Below are 19,338 nucleotides of genomic sequence, written 5' to 3' on the forward strand. Positions count from 1 at the left end.
TGGGGACTTTGTCTTTATAGGAGTTTTTCCATTTGATCTACGCTATCTCTTTCATTGACATACATTCTTTCCTAGTGTTCCCTCATGACCCGCTTTATTTTGGTAAGTTTGTGCTGCTCCTGCGTTCATTCCTGATTTTAGTAGTTTAGACTTCTCTTTTTTTTCCTCTTGGTCAGTCTAAAGTTTGTCACTGTCATTGATCTTTCAGAGATCCAGCTTCTGGTTTTGTTTGTTTTTTCCAATTGGCTTTTTTATTTTCTGTTTTATTTGTTTCTGTACTAGCCTTTATTTGCTGTCTTTGGCCAGCCTTGGTTTAGTTTGTTCTTTTCTAGTGTCTTCAGGTTAGGGTACTGATTTGAGGTGTTCTTTTTAAATACTGGAATATATGGCTATAAATTTTTTTCTGTGTACTACTTTAACTGCAGCCCATAAGCTTTAGTGTGTTGTGTTTCTGTTTTCGTTCATCTCAAAGTATTTTTCTCATTTCCCTTGTGATTTTTTTTCCTTGAACAATTGGTCGTTTTAGGAATGCTTAATTTTCATGTATTTGTGAATTTCCTAAATTTCCTTTAGTTGTTGATCTTTAATTCCAGTGTGGCTCAGAAACATAGTTTGTATGATTTCAGTCAGTCCTTTTAAGTTCACTGAGGCTTATTTTAGGACCTAACATACGATCTGCCCTGGAGAATGTTACCTGTGTGCATGAGGCGAGTGCACTTCCTATTGTTACTGGGTGAAGCAGATGTCGGTTAGGTCCAGTTGGTGTATAGTGTTTTTCTGTATCTTCGTTGGTCTTCTGCCTTGTTCTGTGTTTTTGTTTTTAAGAGAGAGAGAGAGGGGAGAGAGGGCGTGCACATGCCCATGGTTGGGGGAGGGGGAGAGGAAGGAGAGGGAGCGGGGAGAGAGAATCTGAGGCAAACTCCATGCCCAGCGTGGAGTTGGAGTCCAGTGCAGGGCTCCATCTCACAACCCTGACATCACAACCTGAGCTGAAATCAGAGTTGGGTGCCTAACCGACTGAGCCACCCAGGTGCGCCCTGTCTTCTGTCTGTTGTTGAGAGTGGGTATTGGAGTCTCCAGCTGTTATTCTTGAATTATTTCTCCCTTGAATTTTGTCCATTTTTGCTTCATGTATTTTGGGGCTGTTGTTAGATACATATATTTTTGTGGTATTGTGATATAATAAGAAATGTATGTTCAGTCTTTGTTCATGGTTCCTGATGCAGAGCTTCTACAATATATTAATGTTTGTTTTTTGTTCCTAGTTCTTTAAAAAGTTGCAGGTTGATAAAGGTGAATGGAATGTCTTTTGTTTTTAACACACCTCTTTCATTCTTTTTTTTTTTTTTTTTTTAATTCTATTTAAGTAATCTCTATACCCAGCGTGGAGCTCAAGCTCAAGACCCCAAGATCAAGAGTTGCATGTTCCACCAGCTGAGCCAGCCAGACTCCCCTAACACATCCCTTTCAACCACACTTGAGTTTATGTTAATGAAGTGACTTTTGGACCATCCCTTTGAATGGGAGCTGTTTGCCTGTGGAATCTACCGTATAATTAGAGCCGTTAGAACTTTCAGAGCGCCACTGCCCCACCGTGTGTGTGTGTGTGTGTGTGTGTGTGTGTGTGTGTGTGTGTGTGTAATGGAGGTTGAGCTAATTGCGAATGGCCAGTGATGTAATCAGTTGTGCCTGTTGTACTAAAGCCTTCATTAAAAAAAAAAAACAAAACTGAAAGGGTTCAGAGAGCTTCTGGGTTGGTGAGCACATTGAGGTGCTAAAAAAGATGGCATGCTCAGAGAAGGCATGGAAGCTCTATACCCCTTCCTTTGTACTTTGCCCTATTTATCTTTTCCATCTGGTTGTTCCTGAGTTATATCGTTTTGTAGTAAATCAGTGCTCTAGTAGTAAACTGTTGTCCTGAGCTCTGTGAGCTGTTCTGGGAAATTATTGAAGCTGAGGAAGGGTTGGGAACCGGCACTGTACAACTGCACAGTCAGAAGCACAGGTGACAGCCTAGACTTGAGGTTAGCGTCAGGTGGTGGCAACAGTCTTGTGGGACTGAGCCCTTAACCTGTGGAGTCTGCTCCAACTCCTGGCAGTTAGCGTTAGAACTGCTTGGTGTGGAAACCCACTCATTTAGTGTCACAGGTATTGAAACTAGAAGTCAGTTCTGTTTAATGTTTATAATAGTTAGGTCATCTTGAGGGAAGGGCCCTTTGTCATTATTAAATATCCTTTATTTCTAGTAACAGTTTGTGTCTTAGAGTCAGTTTTGTCTGATACAGTCACTCCTACTGTCGTAGTTACTCTTTGCGTGATACGTTTCCCTCTTTTTACTTTTAGCCTATTTGTGACTTTGAATCTAAATCATGTGTCTTATAGACAGCATATAATTGGGTTTTGTTTTTATCCTTCTGTCAATCTCTGCCTGTTGATCAGAGGGCTTAGGCAATTTTTTGGGAAGGTTTCATTTTATTTTATTTTTAAAAAATTTATTTGAGAGAGAGTGTGAGTGAGAGTGTGGGGAGGGGCAGAGGGAGAGAATCCCCATGCAGACTTCCCACCGAGTATGAAGCTGCCCTGCTCGATCCCACCACCTCTGAGACGATGACTTGAGCCAGAATGAAGAGTCGGATGTTCAACTGACTGAGCCACCCAGGATCCCCTAAAGATTTCATTTTTAAGTGATCTCTGCACCCAACGTGGGGCTCAAACTCACAATCTTGAGATCAAGAGTCTCATGGTCCACTGACTGAGCCAGCCAGTCACCCCTTTTAATTTTAGTTTATAGACTTTTTTTGTTTTTCTTTTCAGCAGGGGTGGGGTGCTTAATCCATTGAAATGTAATTACTGATAAGGTAGAATTGATACATGCCATTAACTGTTTGCTTTCTGTTTTATGTCTTTTTGTTGCTCATTTCCTTCATTACTGCTTTCTTTGCCTTAAATACTTTAGCCATTTTCTCAGTGGTTGTCCTAGGGAATTCCAGTTACATCTAAACTGAAAACGATCTAGTTTGGACTACTGCCAGCTTACTTGAGTCTTATACAAAACTTTGCTCCTGTATAGCTCTGTTTACCCTCACTTTTATGCTTTTACTGTCACAAATGACATCTCTGTATGTTGTGTGTCCATAAATGTGGATTTATAATTATTGCTTTATGTAGTTGTCTTTCAATTGAGGTAGGGAAAAAAGTTAGAAACAATATGCATTTGTATTGTCTTTTATTTACTGTAGTTACCTTTACCTTCTGTAGTGGCCTCAGTTTGTTAACAGTCTTTGGTGTTCCTTTTATTTCAGCCGGAAGGCTCTTAGTATTTCTTGGAGAGCAGTTCTGCTAGCAGTGGATTCTCTCGGGTTTTGTTGGTCTGAGAATGTCTTAATGATTCCCTTTTTGAAGCATAGTTTTGTTGGATATAGAATTTTTGGTTGACATTCTTTTTCTTTGTAGTGGGAATATGTCATCCTACTGCCTTCCGGCCTCTACAAGGAAAGAGAGTCAGCTGTTCATCTTATTCGACAGTCACATTATTGATGAGTTGTTTCTCTTAACTGTTCTCAAGGTTTTCTCTTTGGCCTTTGACAGAAATGTCTAGGTATAGATTTCTTTAGTTTGTTCTTTTTGGAATTTGTCGAACTTCTTGAATATGTAATGTTTTTCATCCTTGAGAAGTTTCAGCCTTTATTTCCTCTTTTTGCCCTTTTATTTTTCCTCTCTTTCTGGGACTCCCATTATATGTAAGCCACACTCCCACGGTATCCCACAGGTCTCATAGACACACAGACCTCATAGGCACTGGCCTTTTTTTGTTTTTTGTTTTTTTAAATTTTCCTCAGACTATATATTTTTTATTTGCCTATTTTTTTTTCAAGTAGGCTCCATGCTAGGCAGTGTGGGGCTCGAACTCATGACCCTGAGATCAAGAGTCAGAAGATTGAGCCACCCAGGCACCCCTTCGATTTGCTTATCTTAAGGTTGCTAATCTTTCTTCTGACTGTTCGAATATACTTTTGAACCCCTCTAGTGAATTTTTTATAATTTCTATGTCTTTATTGATATTCTGTTTGGTGAGATACTGTTCTTGTGCTTCCCTTTAACTCTTTAGACATGGTGTTTTGTTTGTTTGTTTAGTTTTTTATAGTTGATTTAAAGCCTATAGTAAGACCAGTTTCTTCAGGGATGGTTTGTATTGACTGCTTTTCCCCATCTTGTAGGGCATATACAGTTGTGTTTCATTTCATATCTCATAATTTTGTTTCTTGAAATCTGGATGTTTTAAATAATGCGGCAAATATGGATATCAGATTACCCCCTCTTCCCAAGTTTTGTTGTTTTTGCTGTTTTTTTTGCTATTTAGTGATTTTGTTAGTTTGCTAGGACTGGCATAACAGCGTATCACAACCTGTTGATTTAAACAACAGAAATTTTTTGCCTCATGATTCTAGAGGCTAGACATCTAAAATCTAAGTGTTAGGGCAGGGTGGGTTGGTTCCTTCTGGGGGCTGGGAGGGAAGGATCTCTTTCAGGCCTCTTTCCTTCATTTGGAGATAGCTGTTGGAGATAACTGATAACAGGCTTTCTCCCTTGTATGTGTGTTTGTTTCCAGATCTCTTTATAATGACAGTAGTCATGTTGGATTAGGGCCCATGCTAATGACCTCATTTTAACTTGATTACCTCCGTAAGGACCCTGTCTGCAAAAAAGGTCACATAATGGCATACTGGGAGGAGATAGGATTTCAGTATATGAATTTGCGGGGGGACATATTTCAACCCATAACAGCGACTTTCCTAGACTATTCTGTGAAATCCAGATCAGAGATTTCTTTATCTAGACCAGTAAGTTTCCTAGCCTTTGCCAGGGGGCTGTTTATACGTGTTGGAGTCACCTTTAGTGCTTTAGTAGTTGACAACTGTGTCTTAGCCTTTACTTCCAACTTGCATAGAGCTTCCGAGTCAATTGGGTGAGAGGTTTGAGCCTCCTTGGGTCTTTCCTGGGTGTGCACATGGCCACCTAGATCCCTAGACAAGTCGGAGCTTTTTAAAGTCCCCTATGAGCATCTGTCTCATTCTCTTGATTCCTTTTTATGTATTCTGACCTGCCTCTTGCTTGCCAGTTGGTATCCCAGCCTCAGGCAATTGCAGTATGAAACAGTTACCACTGATTATTTTTGACAGATTTCGTGGGGAATTCGGCTGTTTTCACTGAGTGAGCTCTTGAGTTGGGTCATGCAAAGGAAAGTTTTAAAATAGGGCTTTTCTATAGAGCTGCCACTGGGCCAGATAGCAGTGGTTCTCTGGGGTTGGGGTGTTGGGGAACCATCCGGCCTTCTTTAATGGCTCTGGGGTTGCTGGTTCTTAGGCTACTAGAGAGCTGGGAAGAGGAGACAGGAATGGGCCAAGTTAAAATGCTACAAAACTCATTGTCTTACCAAGATTCAGCCATTTTTCTTGAATAAACACTCCTCAGATTATTGTCTTTGTTTAATTTCCAGAATTCTGAAAAAGTTGGTTCTGACAGTTCTTGTTGATTCTATAGAGGAGCAAGTCTCGGAGGTCCTTTATTCTGCCACTCTACAAGTGCTTCAGGATGAATTTAAAATTTTTTCCGATCTTTTTAGACTGATACTATTACAAAATATGGTAAAGTGTCCTTGGCAGTGTTAATGTACACTCAAGTGTCTGTATTCTTTGCTTTATTGTCATAGATGGGCCACAGATAGGTCGCAAAGCCTAATCAGCAGACAACATTTCAAAAGGACTAGCTCCTCCAGGAAGAATCACGTTTTCAGCTTTATTTGTGAATAACCCAACTGTGGAACAGTGGTATTCAGGGACACTTCCAAGGTGTGTTGGAGAACCTGGTCCCTAGACCCCTCCCCATAGCCCTCCAAGGCCCTTAGGATTGGTTGTTGCAGTTGATGATGCGTGGGCTGTATAGGTTGCACTGCACTGTCCTCTGATACAGGGTAGCAGAAACCGGAAGGGTAACTGCGGTTCTGGTGCTGGGAGTTGGCCTGGCCTAGGCAGGCAGGGGATGTGTGGCTCCAGCAGCCTTTTTGGAGGATGGAACTTTGCTTTGTCATAGCAGTTTATCTGAGCAGGCTCTGCTGTTGACCCCTGGTGGGGAGCAGGGCGGGAAGGGGGCGTGCGGCGGTGGACAGGGAAGGGGAGACGGGCCGGGGTGTCTCACCTGTCCCAGCTTGCAGGACCCAGACTCCCTTGCCTGTGGCTATTATTGTGATAAAGTTTAAAGTAACTCGGTAAATTACAGTTGACTTGAGAAATTTTTGACATGTTGAGATAATGGAGAATTCTCCAGGGTTAGTAGAATGAGGGTTAGGAATGCCTGATTTCAACATAACATCCAAGACAGTCTCTATTTAGTGTTGGGGCCTCTAAGATACCAGCAGCTTGCTTGGTTGGTGGTTAAATGAATAAACAGCTCAGCCCAGTTTTTAATCTGAAAGTCTGTGTTCTTGCTCTGGCTTTGGTTCACTTTCATGTTTGGCACCATTGTAGTTCCCTAAGCAGGGACCACCCAGTTTCGGTCTGGCTGGCACAGGGACCCAGGGTGTGTTCCATGGCTCCTTCAGCCTTGCAGGATATGTGTGTTGCACAGTGGTGTGTCACTCCAGTGCCCTGCTCTGTCCTAGCTGCCCTTTACAGTCTTACCACCTGCATTGTGGCCTCCTCTTATGTGGCCATGCAGTGGGATGTGCACCTGGAGGGCTGCAAGCTCTCCCTAGACTATACCATCAGCCCTGCCACTGCCCTACACTTGGTGATCAGAGGACACTTGGTGGTTAGAGGCTGGTGGTTACCTCTTCTCTGGAGGCTCATGGTTTTGATGATGACCAGCTGGCAGTCTTTGTGCTCTGTTCTTTCGTCCTCCATCTTTCCTCCTGTCCTCAGTCTGCAAGGTCATTGTGGCTGCAGCCTCTTCCTTGGAGCCTTTCCCATCAGTGCCTCTAGGGAGGCATTTGCATTTGCCTGAGGCATCTGCCGGGACAGATGCTGTGGGTTTCTGGAATTTGTACCTCAGGTTGTGCTGAACAGTAGTAAGATTCAGGTTCTGGCCATGTACTCTGGGGCTCTCCTGAAAAGTGTGGGATCTTTCCAGAAATGACATCAGAAAGCCTGAAAAAGAGGTTTCCCCAGGTGGAGGAGGCCACATAGGCAGCTTGGAAATCCCAGGTAAAAGTTCCCTTGTACACACAACGGGCTTTTCCATGTCAGTTCTCCAATTCGCTGACACCAGCAAGGTGTCTACAACTCTGCTCAGTTCTTACACTGTCTACATGGAGTTGGCTCAGTCCTAAAAGACTGCCCACACTTCACACTCCAGCCACAAATGGGGTGCCCACGCCACCCATATTGCCCAACTACAGATTCAGGGGTTCCCATGACTTCCCTCAGGTTCATTACTTTGCTTGAATTAGAATTTTTTTAGAATCTGCTCTCAGAACTCAGGGAAATACCACCTTATGCTTACTCGTTTATTATAAAGGATACAAATGGACAGCCAGATCAATAGGTCCTTAATTGTGTTTGGTCTTTCTGGTGACCAGCCCCATCATGAAACTCACCTCATGAAACTATCTAGGGTCCCCCACCTGCCCCCGCCCCTAGTTTCCTCACTAGCATAAACTCAGGTGAGGTCTAGAGGGGCTCGTTTGAATAACAAAAGATACACTATCACTCAGGAAATTCTAAGGGTTTTAGGAGCTCCATACCAGGAACTGGATACAGGGACCAAATATGTGTCCCATGGCTAAAAATGTCCTCATCCTCTGGAGAGATTTTTTCACACTTAGAATTTAATTGTATACGTGTGCACACATACACATTATATTTTTCCCGTTTTAAAATTTGTCGGAGAAGAAAGTAGCTTCTCTGTCAGGTGGGATGTGTTAGAGCAGCTCAATCCTGACTGATAGGAATTGCTATGTTGCTCCTAAAAAATCCTGACAGTGTTTCTGTCACATCCTTGTGAGTAGCTGGGTAGGTGGTGGCCCCTCTTTCCCCCGGTGCCCCTGTGGAGGTGTGGCGCTGGAGCTCAGGCCGTGGGGGCAGTATTCCCTTCTTGTGTGGACTCGGGGGGGTGGGGGGAATGGCGGGATGCCAAGGTAGGTTGGGTGGGCCCTGGTTCTTTGGGGGCTCTCACTGTGCCTTGCTATCCTTGAGGTACATTGGCACAAAGTCCACACACAATGGTGGCATGGGTACAGAACAGCCAGAGTTTGAGAGCTGCCATGGAAGCAGAGGCTCAGGGCAGCGCGTGTTTGGTGTTGATGAAAAAGGCAAAAACGGAAGACCAGAACCATGCCCATTCACGAGACCTGGGGTGATTTCTTCTCAGTATATTACTGCTTTGTAGATAGCTGTGGGTTGTGGTTGGGCCATGGTTGTTCTAGAATTTAGGTATTACTGACCCGTTGTTTTTGCCTTTTTGGTTTTTTTTTTCCCCCTCCAATTTACTTTTTATTATATAGAGAGAGTTAAACGCACTTTTTGGTATACTTTTGTGAGTTTAGAACCACGCGTATACTTTTATAATAATGTAACCAAAGCACGGTCAACACAGAACGTTTTCAAATCTTCTTCCCCTCCCAGTTCTCTCTCTCTCTCTTTTTTTTAAAGATTTTATTTATTTATTTGACAGAGATAGCCAGCGAGAGAGGGAACACAAGCAGGGGGAGTGGGAGAGGAAGAAGCAGGCTCCCAGTGGAGGAGCCCGATGTGGGGCTCGATCCCAGAACGCTGCGATCACGCCCTGAGTCAAAGGCAGATGCTTAACGACTGTGCCACCCAGGCGCCCCATCCCCCTCCCAGGTCTCTTGAACTGCCCTTTTGTAGTCAGAATTCTCTGTTTTCACCCTGGTAGGCACTGAGCTGTCTCCCTAGGTTAGCCAGTTCCCGAATGTCTTATCACTGGAGTCACAGGGTAGGTAGCTTGAGAACCAGGCTCCAACTCAGTGATGCATGTGATTCATCTCTGTTGGTGCCTGTGTCGAAGGTTGGGTCATCTTTGCTGCTGAGCGTGCCCACTGCAGGGCAGTGCTGGGTGTGTTCTTCCTTCTTGCTTGAGGGGTGTTAAGTACGTTTCCAGTTTGGGGTGGGTGATTAGCCCTTGGTTGCCATGAGGCTGTCCAGGTTTCGATGTGAGCATAGATAAATAAGCACCCAAGATGGCCTTGCTGGGCCATACGGTAGGTGTATGTTAACTGGATCGCTTTCCGTGTCCGTGGGGAGCAGCATGTATGTGTGGGTCTGTCTCTGCATTTGGTTCTGTCTCTTTGGTCTGTGTGTCTATCCCTTCACGAATGCCACACCTTCTTGATGACATGAATTCTTTTTTATTTTTATTTTTTAATATTTATTTGAGAGAGAGAACGAGCTGGGGGGGGCAGGAGAGTGAGAAAGAATCCCAAGCAGATTCCGCACTGAGTACGGAGCCCAACGCAGGGCTCGATCTCACGACCCTGAGATCCCGACCTGAGCTGAGACCAGGAGTCGGATGCTTAACCAACTGAGCCACCCAGGGGCTCCAATGACATGAATTCTTGAAATCATCGTGTGAACCCTCCAACTTTGTTCTTTTTCATAGCACTTCCATACCATGCTGCTTTGCCCTTCCATATAGAAACAGTATGTCAGCATGGAAAGTTAGATCCTGATTGGAATTGTGTTAAATTTGGGGGAAATGTACTTCCTAACAGTGCTGAGTCTTTTGGCTCAGAAGCCCAGCGTGTCTCCCCATTTATTGAGGTCTTCTTTCATGTTTTTTATTGTTGCTTGGTCATCTCCAGTGTGCAGATCCTGCACTCATTTTCTTAGATTGATTGATTGATTGATTTATGTTAAAGATTTTATTTATTTATTTGACAGAGAGGGAGATACCCAGCGAGAGAGGGAACACAAGCAGGGAAGTGGGAGAGGAAGAAGCAGGCTCCCAGCAGAAGAGCCCGACGTGGGGCTCGATCCCAGAACTCCGGGATCACACCCTGAGCCGAAGGCAGACGCTTAACGACTGAACCACCCAGGCGCCCCCATTTTCTTAGATTTAAACATAAGTATTTCATATGAGTTTTGGAGCTGTTGTGAGTAGCACTTTAGTTTCAGTCCTGACTGTGGATTGCTAGTGTAGACAAATGGAATTTACTGTCTGTATGTTGACTGTGTTTCTTGCAGCTTTGCGAACTGTGTTATTAGTTCCAGTAGTTTTTCTGTAGATTTCTTTGGAATTCCTGTGTACAGACCAGGTTGATTGAAGATGGTTGGATTTCTTCCTTTCCAATTTAGATGCCTTTTCTCTCTTTTTCTTGGCTTGCTGCTCTAGCTAGAAACTCCATGACATGTTGAGTAGCAGTGGGGGGAGTGGACATCCTAGTCTTGTTCCCATCTTAGGTGGGAAGGATACAGCCTCTGACCACTGAGTGTGACGTTAACTGTCAGTTTCTTGTTGGTGCCTTCCTTCTATCGGGTTGAGGAAGGGTTCTTCTATTCTTGGTTTGTGGAGTGTTTTTATCATGAAAGGGTGTTGGCAGTTTGTCAGATGCCCTTATCTGCTGATATGCTCGGCCTTTTCCTCTTTAACATGTTGATGGAGTGAATTTGGTTGATTGATTTATTTTTTAAAAACTGCCTTCCTGGGGTAAGTCCTACTTGGGCATGGCGTATATTTGTTGTAATGTGTTGCTGGTTGTGAATTGCTAATATTCTGTTTAGGATTTTTACACCTGTGTTCGTGAGGGATATCGGTTTGTAGTTTTCTCTTTGGTGTTAATAACAGGGTACTACTAACATCATAAAATGAATTGGCAATTGTTCCTCCTCTAGAGGTTTTTGAAAGATTCTCTAGAATTGGTGTCATTTTTCCCCCCTTAAACGTTTGGCAGTTGTCACTAGTGGAGCCATCTGCATGTGGAGGTTTCTCTGCAGGAAAGTTGTAACTACAAATTCAGCTTCTTGAATAGGGTAGTTTGGGTAGTTTGCATTTTTCAAGAAATTCATCCATTTTCTCTAAATTGTTGAATTTATGGGTGCTGGGCTGTCTGTGGTGCTCCCTCATGGTCCTTCAGTGTCTGTTGGGCACTGATTCTCCAGGCTTCTTCCAGACTGTTGTCAGTGGGTCACTTCTGCCCTTTGTGCTGCAGTTCCTGTATGCTCCTCGCAGGTTAACCATCAGCCACATGTGGCTGTGGCACTTGGTGCAGGTAACTGTGGTGTGGGCCTTTGCCAGTGGCTGTTGGATGTCTTTGGGCTTCTGAGTGTGTGTTCTCCAGCTGTGTGTGTGTGCCTCAGCTCTTTCAGGGAGGATCCTGGGGACATAGGTTGTTCATCTGCTCAGCCTGACCGCAGGTCCATAGCCCAGGGGCTGGCTGCTGGCTAGAGACTGGGTCCTCATAGGCTGAGTGAGAGAGCCAGCCACCACTGATGGTTTGGCTACCTGGCCAGCCATTGAGGATGGGGTCAGGGCTTGACGTCTTGGTGAGTAACTTTCGCTGGAAATTGATCCACGCTGATACGGACACTTGTACATGGAGGTATCTTGTGGGGACCTTTTGGAAGACGATAGCCAGATGAGAGCAGGGAGCTCTTCAGCTCACCAGAATCAGGAATCCTCTTCACATACGGCACCTTGCTTTCCTCAGCTCAGTCACAGTGAGTCCACTGGCGGAGGGAGAGGAACCCCTGCCTCCCTGCCCAGAGCAGCAGTGTTATGTTCTTATAAGAAGAGGGAGGGAGATGGAGAGAGGGCCATGTGGAGATGGGAGTGACGCGCCACAAGCCAAGGAAAGCTTGGGGCTGTCAGAATCTGGGAAAGTCAAGGAAGGATCTCCGTGAGAGGTTTCAAAGGGACTGTGGCCTGCCGACTCCTTGCTTTTGGACTTCTGACCTCCAGAATTGTAAGAAAATAAGCCACCCACTTTGTGGTACCTTGTTATGGCAGCCCCAGAAGCCCAGCAGTCCCTCTCAGGGAGGTGGGCTATGCTGAGTGGGTAGGCCATGGCCTCCCTTCACTGGGGGTGGCTCAGCAGAGGCCCAATCCTGATTGAGGTCAGAGCCACTTGCTGGCTGCTGCCTGCCTCTGTTGTGCAGAACTTCCCTTTTTTTCCCCTAAACGGGTTAAGTGGTTTCTCATTAACCCTTCTTAGTCGTTCTGTTCTCTGGTCATAGTGGTTGGTCTCAGAGCCAGGACAAAACGACTGTGTTTGAGGGGCGCCTGGGTGGCTCAGTCGTTAAGCGTCTGCCTTCGGCTCAGGGTGTGATCCCGGTGTTCTGGGATCGAGCCCTGCATCAGGCTCCTCCGCTGGGAGCCTGTGTCTTCCTCTCCCACTCCCCCTGCTTGTGTTCCCTCTCTTGCTGGCGCTCTCTCTCTGTCAAATAAATAAAAATAAAATCTTTAAAAAACAAAACAAAAAAAACCGACTGTGTTTGAAGCGGGAGCCAAGCCAGGCCTTTTGCAGCCTTCAGGGGGCTTGCCCTTTTTACAGCATATCACTTTCGTCTGACTGCCCTTCTCTCTTCTGTAATCTCACGATGTTCTTCATAGTTTTCTCCTAAGGTTGTCTGTCTTTAGATTTCTAATTGTCTGATCAGACTTAGATTCAGAAAACGCTCCCAGGCAGCAGCAGGCTCTACCACCTGTCGCAGCATGTTCTCTCCAACCTAGCACAGTGCTGCTCGTCCCCTCTCAGGCGGCTGGACAGTGAGATGGGGGTGTGACGTGTTCCTTGAGGGGAAGCAGCTCCGCGCGGCCAGCAAGCTTGGTCCAGCGCTCAAGAGTGGCTGCTTTGTTTTGTAGTATTTTAACCACATCAGTATCGAGGACTCACGGGTCTACGAGCTGACCAGCAAGGCCGGACTGTTGTCGCCCTATCAGATCCTCCACGAGTGCCTTAAAAGGTAGGGTGGGTGCTTCCCCTCCTGAGAGGGGTCCTGGGGGCTTCTCTTCTGGTGCCCAATGTCTTTACTAGCCATTTATCCTGGCTTGAGAGGTGTTGTCAAAGGCCGGGCCATTGCAAATGTTACGTGCGTGCACAGAAGCCCTTTGTGCCTGGCGGTCAGTAAGAGCCTGTGATATCAGATCAGGTGGACTCTAAACCTCCCCTCCTTCTCAGCTGAGATGCGATTTGGGGAAAGGGTTGGTATTGTCTTCAGAGAACCTTTAAAGGGTTTTCCTGAAGTTGCCATTTCCTCCCTTCTCAGCCGATGTCACCGTTGTCCTTGTTTTTTCTTAAAGAAACCATGGAATGGGTGACACATCCATCAAGTTTGAAGTGGTTCCTGGTAAAAACCAGAAGAGCGAATATGTCATGGCGTGTGGCAAACACACAGTGCGCGGCTGGTGTAAGGACTGTCTCCCCTCCTTCCCACCACCCCCTCAGTTTCCGGGGACCGCTGGGGAGGTGGCACCCTGCCATGCGGCCTCTCTGGCAACCCTGAGCCTCTGTGGCTTGATCTCTGGCCACTGCTCTGGCATCACTCCCGAGCTCCTGCCTTGGGTCCTGACCGCCTGTGGTGTGTCCGCTGGCATCTCTCGACCACTGAAAGCCAGTCACCCTCAGGCGGGGCTGTGGGAGTCCTGCCCGCACCATCCCTGTCCTCCAGGTTCCTGGGATTGGGCTGGTCGTTTGGGTTAGACCTTGTGTTCCCCTCTTGCCACCAGTGCCCCATCCAGCCTCTGATCCCTGTGGCAGGAGGAGGGGTGTCCTGGAATGGCAGAGCCCCTAGCCTGCCATATGTGTCCCCGTGTCCTGGTGTCTGTGTGCACCACCTGCACTCTTTACCGAAATTGGTTTTTGGAGTAACCATTTTTTAAATCTTTATTTTAAAAGAAAACCTTGTACGACCATTATAAACACAAAACCAGTGCTGTGTAAATTGGAAGGTAACATTCCAGTTGTCCCTGGGAAAATCGCAGAACTACTTGCAGACCCAGGTGTCCCCGTGATCCAGCAGACACCAGTCCTCACGGAGCCACCTTCTGGAGCAGGCAGGCGGGGCGGAGGAGGGATGCTGGCACCATTGATACCCCCATGTCTGGGAAGCATGGCCAGCCTTGCTCTGCCTGGCCATAGGTGTCTCCTGGCACTCAGTGTTCTCCAGACCCACTCTGCTCCTTGGCCCTGCCTTCCCTCTGCATAGAACCTCCTCCAGAGTGCATGCACCCTCTGGAAACTCCCCTGGGCTTTCTGGCAGAGTCCCCCCCTCCCCTTTGCCTGCCGACACTCGTTGTTGCTTATCTTTGTCTCTGGAAGTGTGGAGTGTGGTGGGAGGGAGGCCTTGTCAGCTATGCCTTGGGCCTGTGCTGATTTCCTGAAGCCTCCGAGGGGGCTCTTCTGCAAAGTGGGGTTGGGATAGGTCCTGGCTTCAGCTTCGTGAGACCCGGTGCCCACTGCAGGGCTAGAACAGGTCTCTAGCCCCTCTTGTAGAACACGGCACACAGCTGGGTGGGGGCACGGCAGGTGTGCTCCTGTTAGGAGAGGTGGCCATGCTGACAGCTGGATGTTAGGGACTCCTTCTCCATGTTTCATCTTCCTTACAGGTAAGAATAAGAGAGTTGGAAAACAGTTAGCCTCTCAGAAAATCCTTCAGCTGCTGCACCCACATGTCAAGAACTGGGGGTCTTTACTTCGCATGTATGGCCGCGAAAGCAGCAAGATGGTCAAACAGGTAACTGGGCTCCTCCCCTGGGCCTAGGGCAGCCTCCATGCTTCTCATCCTCCCCCTACCCTGGAGCCCCTGTTTGGGGTCCCGCTGTCACAGGGGACAAAAAGTTGGGTAGCTCTACTCTTGTTCCAGTGCTGAATCTTGGGCTCTCTGCTGGCCATGTTGGTGACCTTGGGGGGTGGGAGGGCATTCATGCTGTGTCTTCCTCCCTGAGAAGCCTGGGCCTGGCACTGGTTGTGTGAGAAGTGCCTGCCCAGCAGGAGTTGCAGGTGGTGAGTGCTGCCAGCCCAAGTGGAGGGGAAGCTTCTGAGCTGAGCTCTGTTGTCTGCCCCCCTCCCCAGGCTGGAAGCCTTTGGATTAATTTGAGGACCCCTAGGAGCTTGAGGGGAGAGTAAGAGATGCAGGGCAGCTTGTACTGGGAGGTATTTTGGTTTTTAATTTTTCCCCTGATGTTACCAGAAATAGTTTGGGTTATCGGCACCCCAGTAAGGGGAGGGGTGGTCATTGTGGCATCCCTGAAGAAGGCCCTTGTTTTGGACTTGACGAGATGGGTGATGGAGGTGATGCTGGGCCCCTAGGGTGCTGCAAGGAGCCTCAAGATATGAGTTGCTGAGAAAACTCAGATGAACTGGAGATGAGGCTGACTTCCGCCTTTACGTGCCTTACTTTTGTGCAGCATCTTGGTCGGACTAAGATTGAGAGCAAGAAAGCCTGCTTTGGCCCATGAGTGGAAACCCTCCCGAGGTTGGAGGGCAAGGGTCCAGTCTAGACACAGCCCCAGCTTGCATCTTTTGGAGGGCAGGTGGAGTCTGACACTCCAAGGCTCAGCCGGTGTCCTCAGAGATGGCCTCTACACCCAGGAAGGTCCTCAGGACAGCTCGGTCCTGCGCTGAAAGTCACAGGGCATGCAGACATGTAGAGAGCCCTGTGTCTAGGGCTAATGGGCTCCCAGCTGGGAGGGCCAGCGTGTGCCCCACCTGGCAGCGTTCCGTTGCTGCTGGCTGAGGCCATGCTCTGGTCATTCCATTCTGAGGGTCTGGGCCATGCGAGTGCTCAGCGCCGATGGCAGGAGTGGAGGCAGCTGGGCGCCAGGGTGCCTTTGCCTCGTGAAGGGCAAAGGCCATGGCTTCTTCCTGCTGAGGGTGAGGTGGAAGTGGGGATGGCATGTGTCAGAGAGTGAGCTGGGCAGCCGTGGACCGGTCTACGTTCTCTGTGGCTCGGTCAGTGTCCTGGGTGTGAGTTGAGGGTGTGGCAGCTGATGTCCCGGGCACTCCTGAGAGCTAGGTGCCGTGCTCCCCCAGGAGACGTCGGACAAGAGCGTGATTGAGCTGCAGCAGTACGCCAAGAAGAACAAGCCGAACCTGCACATTCTGAGCAAGCTGCAGGAGGAGATGAAGAGGCTGGCCGAGGAGAGGGTGAGCGTGCGGGCTCGGCCGGCCCGTGGGCCATGGCCCTCCACACCCTTGAGGGAGGGGCGGGCTGTTGAGTCGAGGTCACACTGGCAGCTGTGGGGGTAAAGGCAGCCCGCAGGAACCGATCCCTGGCTCCTGATGCCTGTGTAGTGTTCCCTCTTCCCAGTGAGTCCTCAACACTTCCAGAGTAGATTGCCCTGTTTTTGTGTTTCAGCATTCATGACACTTGCATCAGATCACTTCATTTTTTAGTTACGTTGTAGAGCTCTCAGCCCTGGCCTCTAGTTGTGAAGGGCCTGGCTTCTGGATGTTTCCACTCAGTACCAGCTGTTTGAAGGCAGGGACAGTGCACCTGCCAGGCTTCCCTTACTCAGGGTCTTGTGGGCAACAGACTGCCATCATGGACCTCTTCCTCGGGCTCTTGGCATTTTTGTGAGGGAGGAGCACGGTTCACAGAACAATTGGACCTGGGTAAGGCTCGGTCCTGATGAAGCTTCTTAAAGCCACCCGCCCGAGGGGCTTCTAGGCTAGGACCTTTTTCAGCTATGGTATTTTTCCAGGCCTGTATAAAACCCCGAGAAGTGGTATCTGTTATCTGTTTGGCCTTTCTGGCCCAGGAGATAGATGCCTCACTCCTGCCTGCAAGTTGGAGTGGGGAGAGAGACCCACCCATGTGGCTTGTCCCTGGTGGCTGTAGGTTCGTTGGCCCTTCACTTCTGAGTATGTGTTCTGATTCCCAGGGAAGCACTAGCACGCAGTGCTCTGAGATGGCATCCCAGCCAGCCTCCTATGTGGCCCACTCCTCAGGCCTCCCCTCCCTCCACCTGGTACAGCAGAGCAGTGGTGCCTCCTACTCCAGAGGCTACCTGGCACCTGCGAGTGTGCTGAGCTCACCGTTCTCCCCACACACACACATCTGCCCCCCACCTTGGGCGCCTCTTGCCAGAGGTTGGGCTGGGCCACATGTTCCCACATCATTGGCATCCCTGACCTTTGTTCTTCCAGGAGGAGACTCGGAAGAAGCCCAAGATGTCTATTGTGGCGTCTGCCCAGCCTGGCGGAGAGCCCCTGTGCACTGTGGATGTGTGAGGGAGGCAGCAGGGTCAGGCGCGGGGACTGCCAGCTCTGCTGCCAGGGAGACCACGCGCCGCTCACTCTGCAGCCTCGGGCGTCTGATCTGAGTTCCTCCCCTGCGGCCAGGCATCTGAGGCCGGGGCCAGAGGGGTGGGGCTCTGGTGCACGGGGACGGCAGGGCCACGCAGCTCTTCCTTGGGGGCCGCCCGCAGGACTGAGTGGACATGTTCAAGGATGGACTCAGCTTGCCCACACAGGTGAAAGCCAAGAGCCTGGCAATAGCTGTGGATGACCTCTGCCTCTGGGGACTTGCTGCGGACTGGTTTGATGAAGGTTGTCATGAGTGTCAGTACGTAACATGCACGGACAAGAAGTGGCAGACAGAAAGTGGTGGCCGAGTCCTGTGGCGCCCTGTGCCTAGGGCTCCCGCAGGCCACTGAAGGGGTCTGGTCAGAAGGCGCGCACTGGCACCCCTCTCCCCTTCCCTGCCTCTTGTGTTTTCCTTTTTCTCTAAAAAGGTTATAACAGGAAGGAGTAATTGAAACCTTTTTGGCCTAAAATAAACACAATTTTAGAATCAACTTTTTCAGAGATTGCAGGCAAGCCCTCAAGGTGATTCTTTTCCATTCTTGAAACATGTTGCCAGTGTGAGTATGAAGTCTGCTGGTCTCCGCCTGGCTTATTGCCCTGGCCCTGGGCTGGCTTGTGGTCCATTTTTTCCCAGTAAGTCTTAATGTCCTAAAAACACGCTTTCTTAGACACCGAGGCCCCTCACCTTTCATTGGCCTCTGGCAACTTTTTACTCAAGATTTTTGCACAGTCAAGTCCATCTGTCCACCCATCAATTTTTAAAGCTTTTATGATATTTTAGCATTTGGGAAGAAACTTTTACAGTGAGAGTAGAAGGTAGATTTGGAATCATGTAGCAGATGTAAACAAGTTAAGCATTTTAGCATGAGGATTTTAGAAGCGGAAACCAGGACCGTTCGTGTAGTCCATCCGTGCTCACAAAGTGGCGCTCCTCCCCAGAGTGGGCGCGAGCACATGGAGAGTAATGGTCTTGCCCATCATGGTGGCTGCACTGGATTTCAAGGGCACCTGCCCTGCACAGCCAGGGCTCACGGCCACCTTGTTCCTTTGAGCAGTAGTCAGTACTCTCCAAGTGGCTCCTGCAGACTGGTTCAGGGTTGGTGTGTCCCTGCCCTGAGCCTCAGGGGATGTGGGTGTGTTTGGGGCCCTGGGTTGTCCCTGAGTGCAAGGTAGTGGTGGCCAGCCGCTCCCTGTCCCTAGGGCCTGTTCGGGGTACCATGTGCTCTTTGTGCACTGTTGGCTGCAGGGGCCCACTGCTGGGCTGCATTGTCCCATTCCATGGGCATGCCTGTTCTCCAGATCCCCCGTGGTTGGTGTCAATGGCATTTGTTTTCAGGAAGACAGAATGTCGGTCTTGTGTGCCACCCACAGTGTATCCCTTCCTTACCACCTATGTGACTGAGGTTGGCTTCTTTGTTGACCTTTATAAAACAAAACCCTCAAATCGAGTTGCTGTAATTAGACACTTGCTTCTGTCTTGCCTCCTGTCTGCAGCTGTGAATAATCATTTGACTACAACTGTTTGCCCTCAGAACAGCCAGATGCGCCATTGTGAACCAAAGCTTCGTGCTCATGTTAACTAGAGACAGTGAGGCTTGCTGCAGCCTCCCCATGTCCTTCCTCTGTGTCCCCCTCCCCCCCGTGTGGGTGTGAGTGTTGTGTGCACACAGCCATGCCTTGGGGGCAGAGGAGAGGGGGAGGCTGTGCTGATGCCACCTCCACATGGCCACTAGTCACTGTGTGCCTTCCAGGCGGCGGCGAAACTATGGCTGTAAGGGTGAGCCTTGATTGTCTGAATGCATAAAGCAAAACTGTCCCAAAAGGGAATGACTGGTGTTTCTTTCTTCTAACCATGTGAGGCTGTGGGACTTGTGGACCCTCAGCTGGCCAGAACCACCCCCTTTAGTCTGCCCCACAGGGCTGAGGCGTTTGCCGGGTCACACTGCTCCTGCAGCAACTGGGCAGTGTCCCATCCTGCTGTGCGCCCCCCCCCCCAACGCCGTGGCTTCCCTTCAGGGCTAAGGGCTAGGTTGGGGATGGAACCTCCCCTCGGGGCACAGGGAAAACGGGGCAGACCACTG

General features: G+C 48.7%; 1 protein-coding gene across 4 annotated transcripts in view; it reads left to right on the forward strand.

The window, feature by feature from the left end:
• DGCR8 (DGCR8 microprocessor complex subunit) overlaps positions 1-19,079 on the forward strand; it is a 34,973-nt gene extending 15,894 nt beyond the window's left edge. For 3 of the 4 annotated variants that reach the window (XM_026486267.4, XM_026486269.4, XM_048221580.2), the window contains 5 exons: positions 12,814-12,914; positions 13,252-13,358; positions 14,557-14,684; positions 15,983-16,096; positions 17,099-19,079. In XM_026486267.4, coding sequence (XP_026342052.1) covers positions 12,814-12,914; positions 13,252-13,358; positions 14,557-14,684; positions 15,983-16,096; positions 17,099-17,182 — 534 coding nt within the window. In that variant the 3' untranslated portion in view covers positions 17,183-19,079. The remainder of the gene's footprint in view (positions 1-12,813; positions 12,915-13,251; positions 13,359-14,556; positions 14,685-15,982; positions 16,097-17,098) is intronic. The other variant, XM_057305845.1, reaches the window with a different exon arrangement.
• The last annotated feature ends 259 nt before the right edge of the window (positions 19,080-19,338 follow it).

The sequence above is a fragment of the Ursus arctos genome, unplaced genomic scaffold (genome assembly GCF_023065955.2).
Source record: "Ursus arctos isolate Adak ecotype North America unplaced genomic scaffold, UrsArc2.0 scaffold_34, whole genome shotgun sequence".
Classification (NCBI taxonomy): domain Eukaryota; kingdom Metazoa; phylum Chordata; class Mammalia; order Carnivora; family Ursidae; genus Ursus; species Ursus arctos.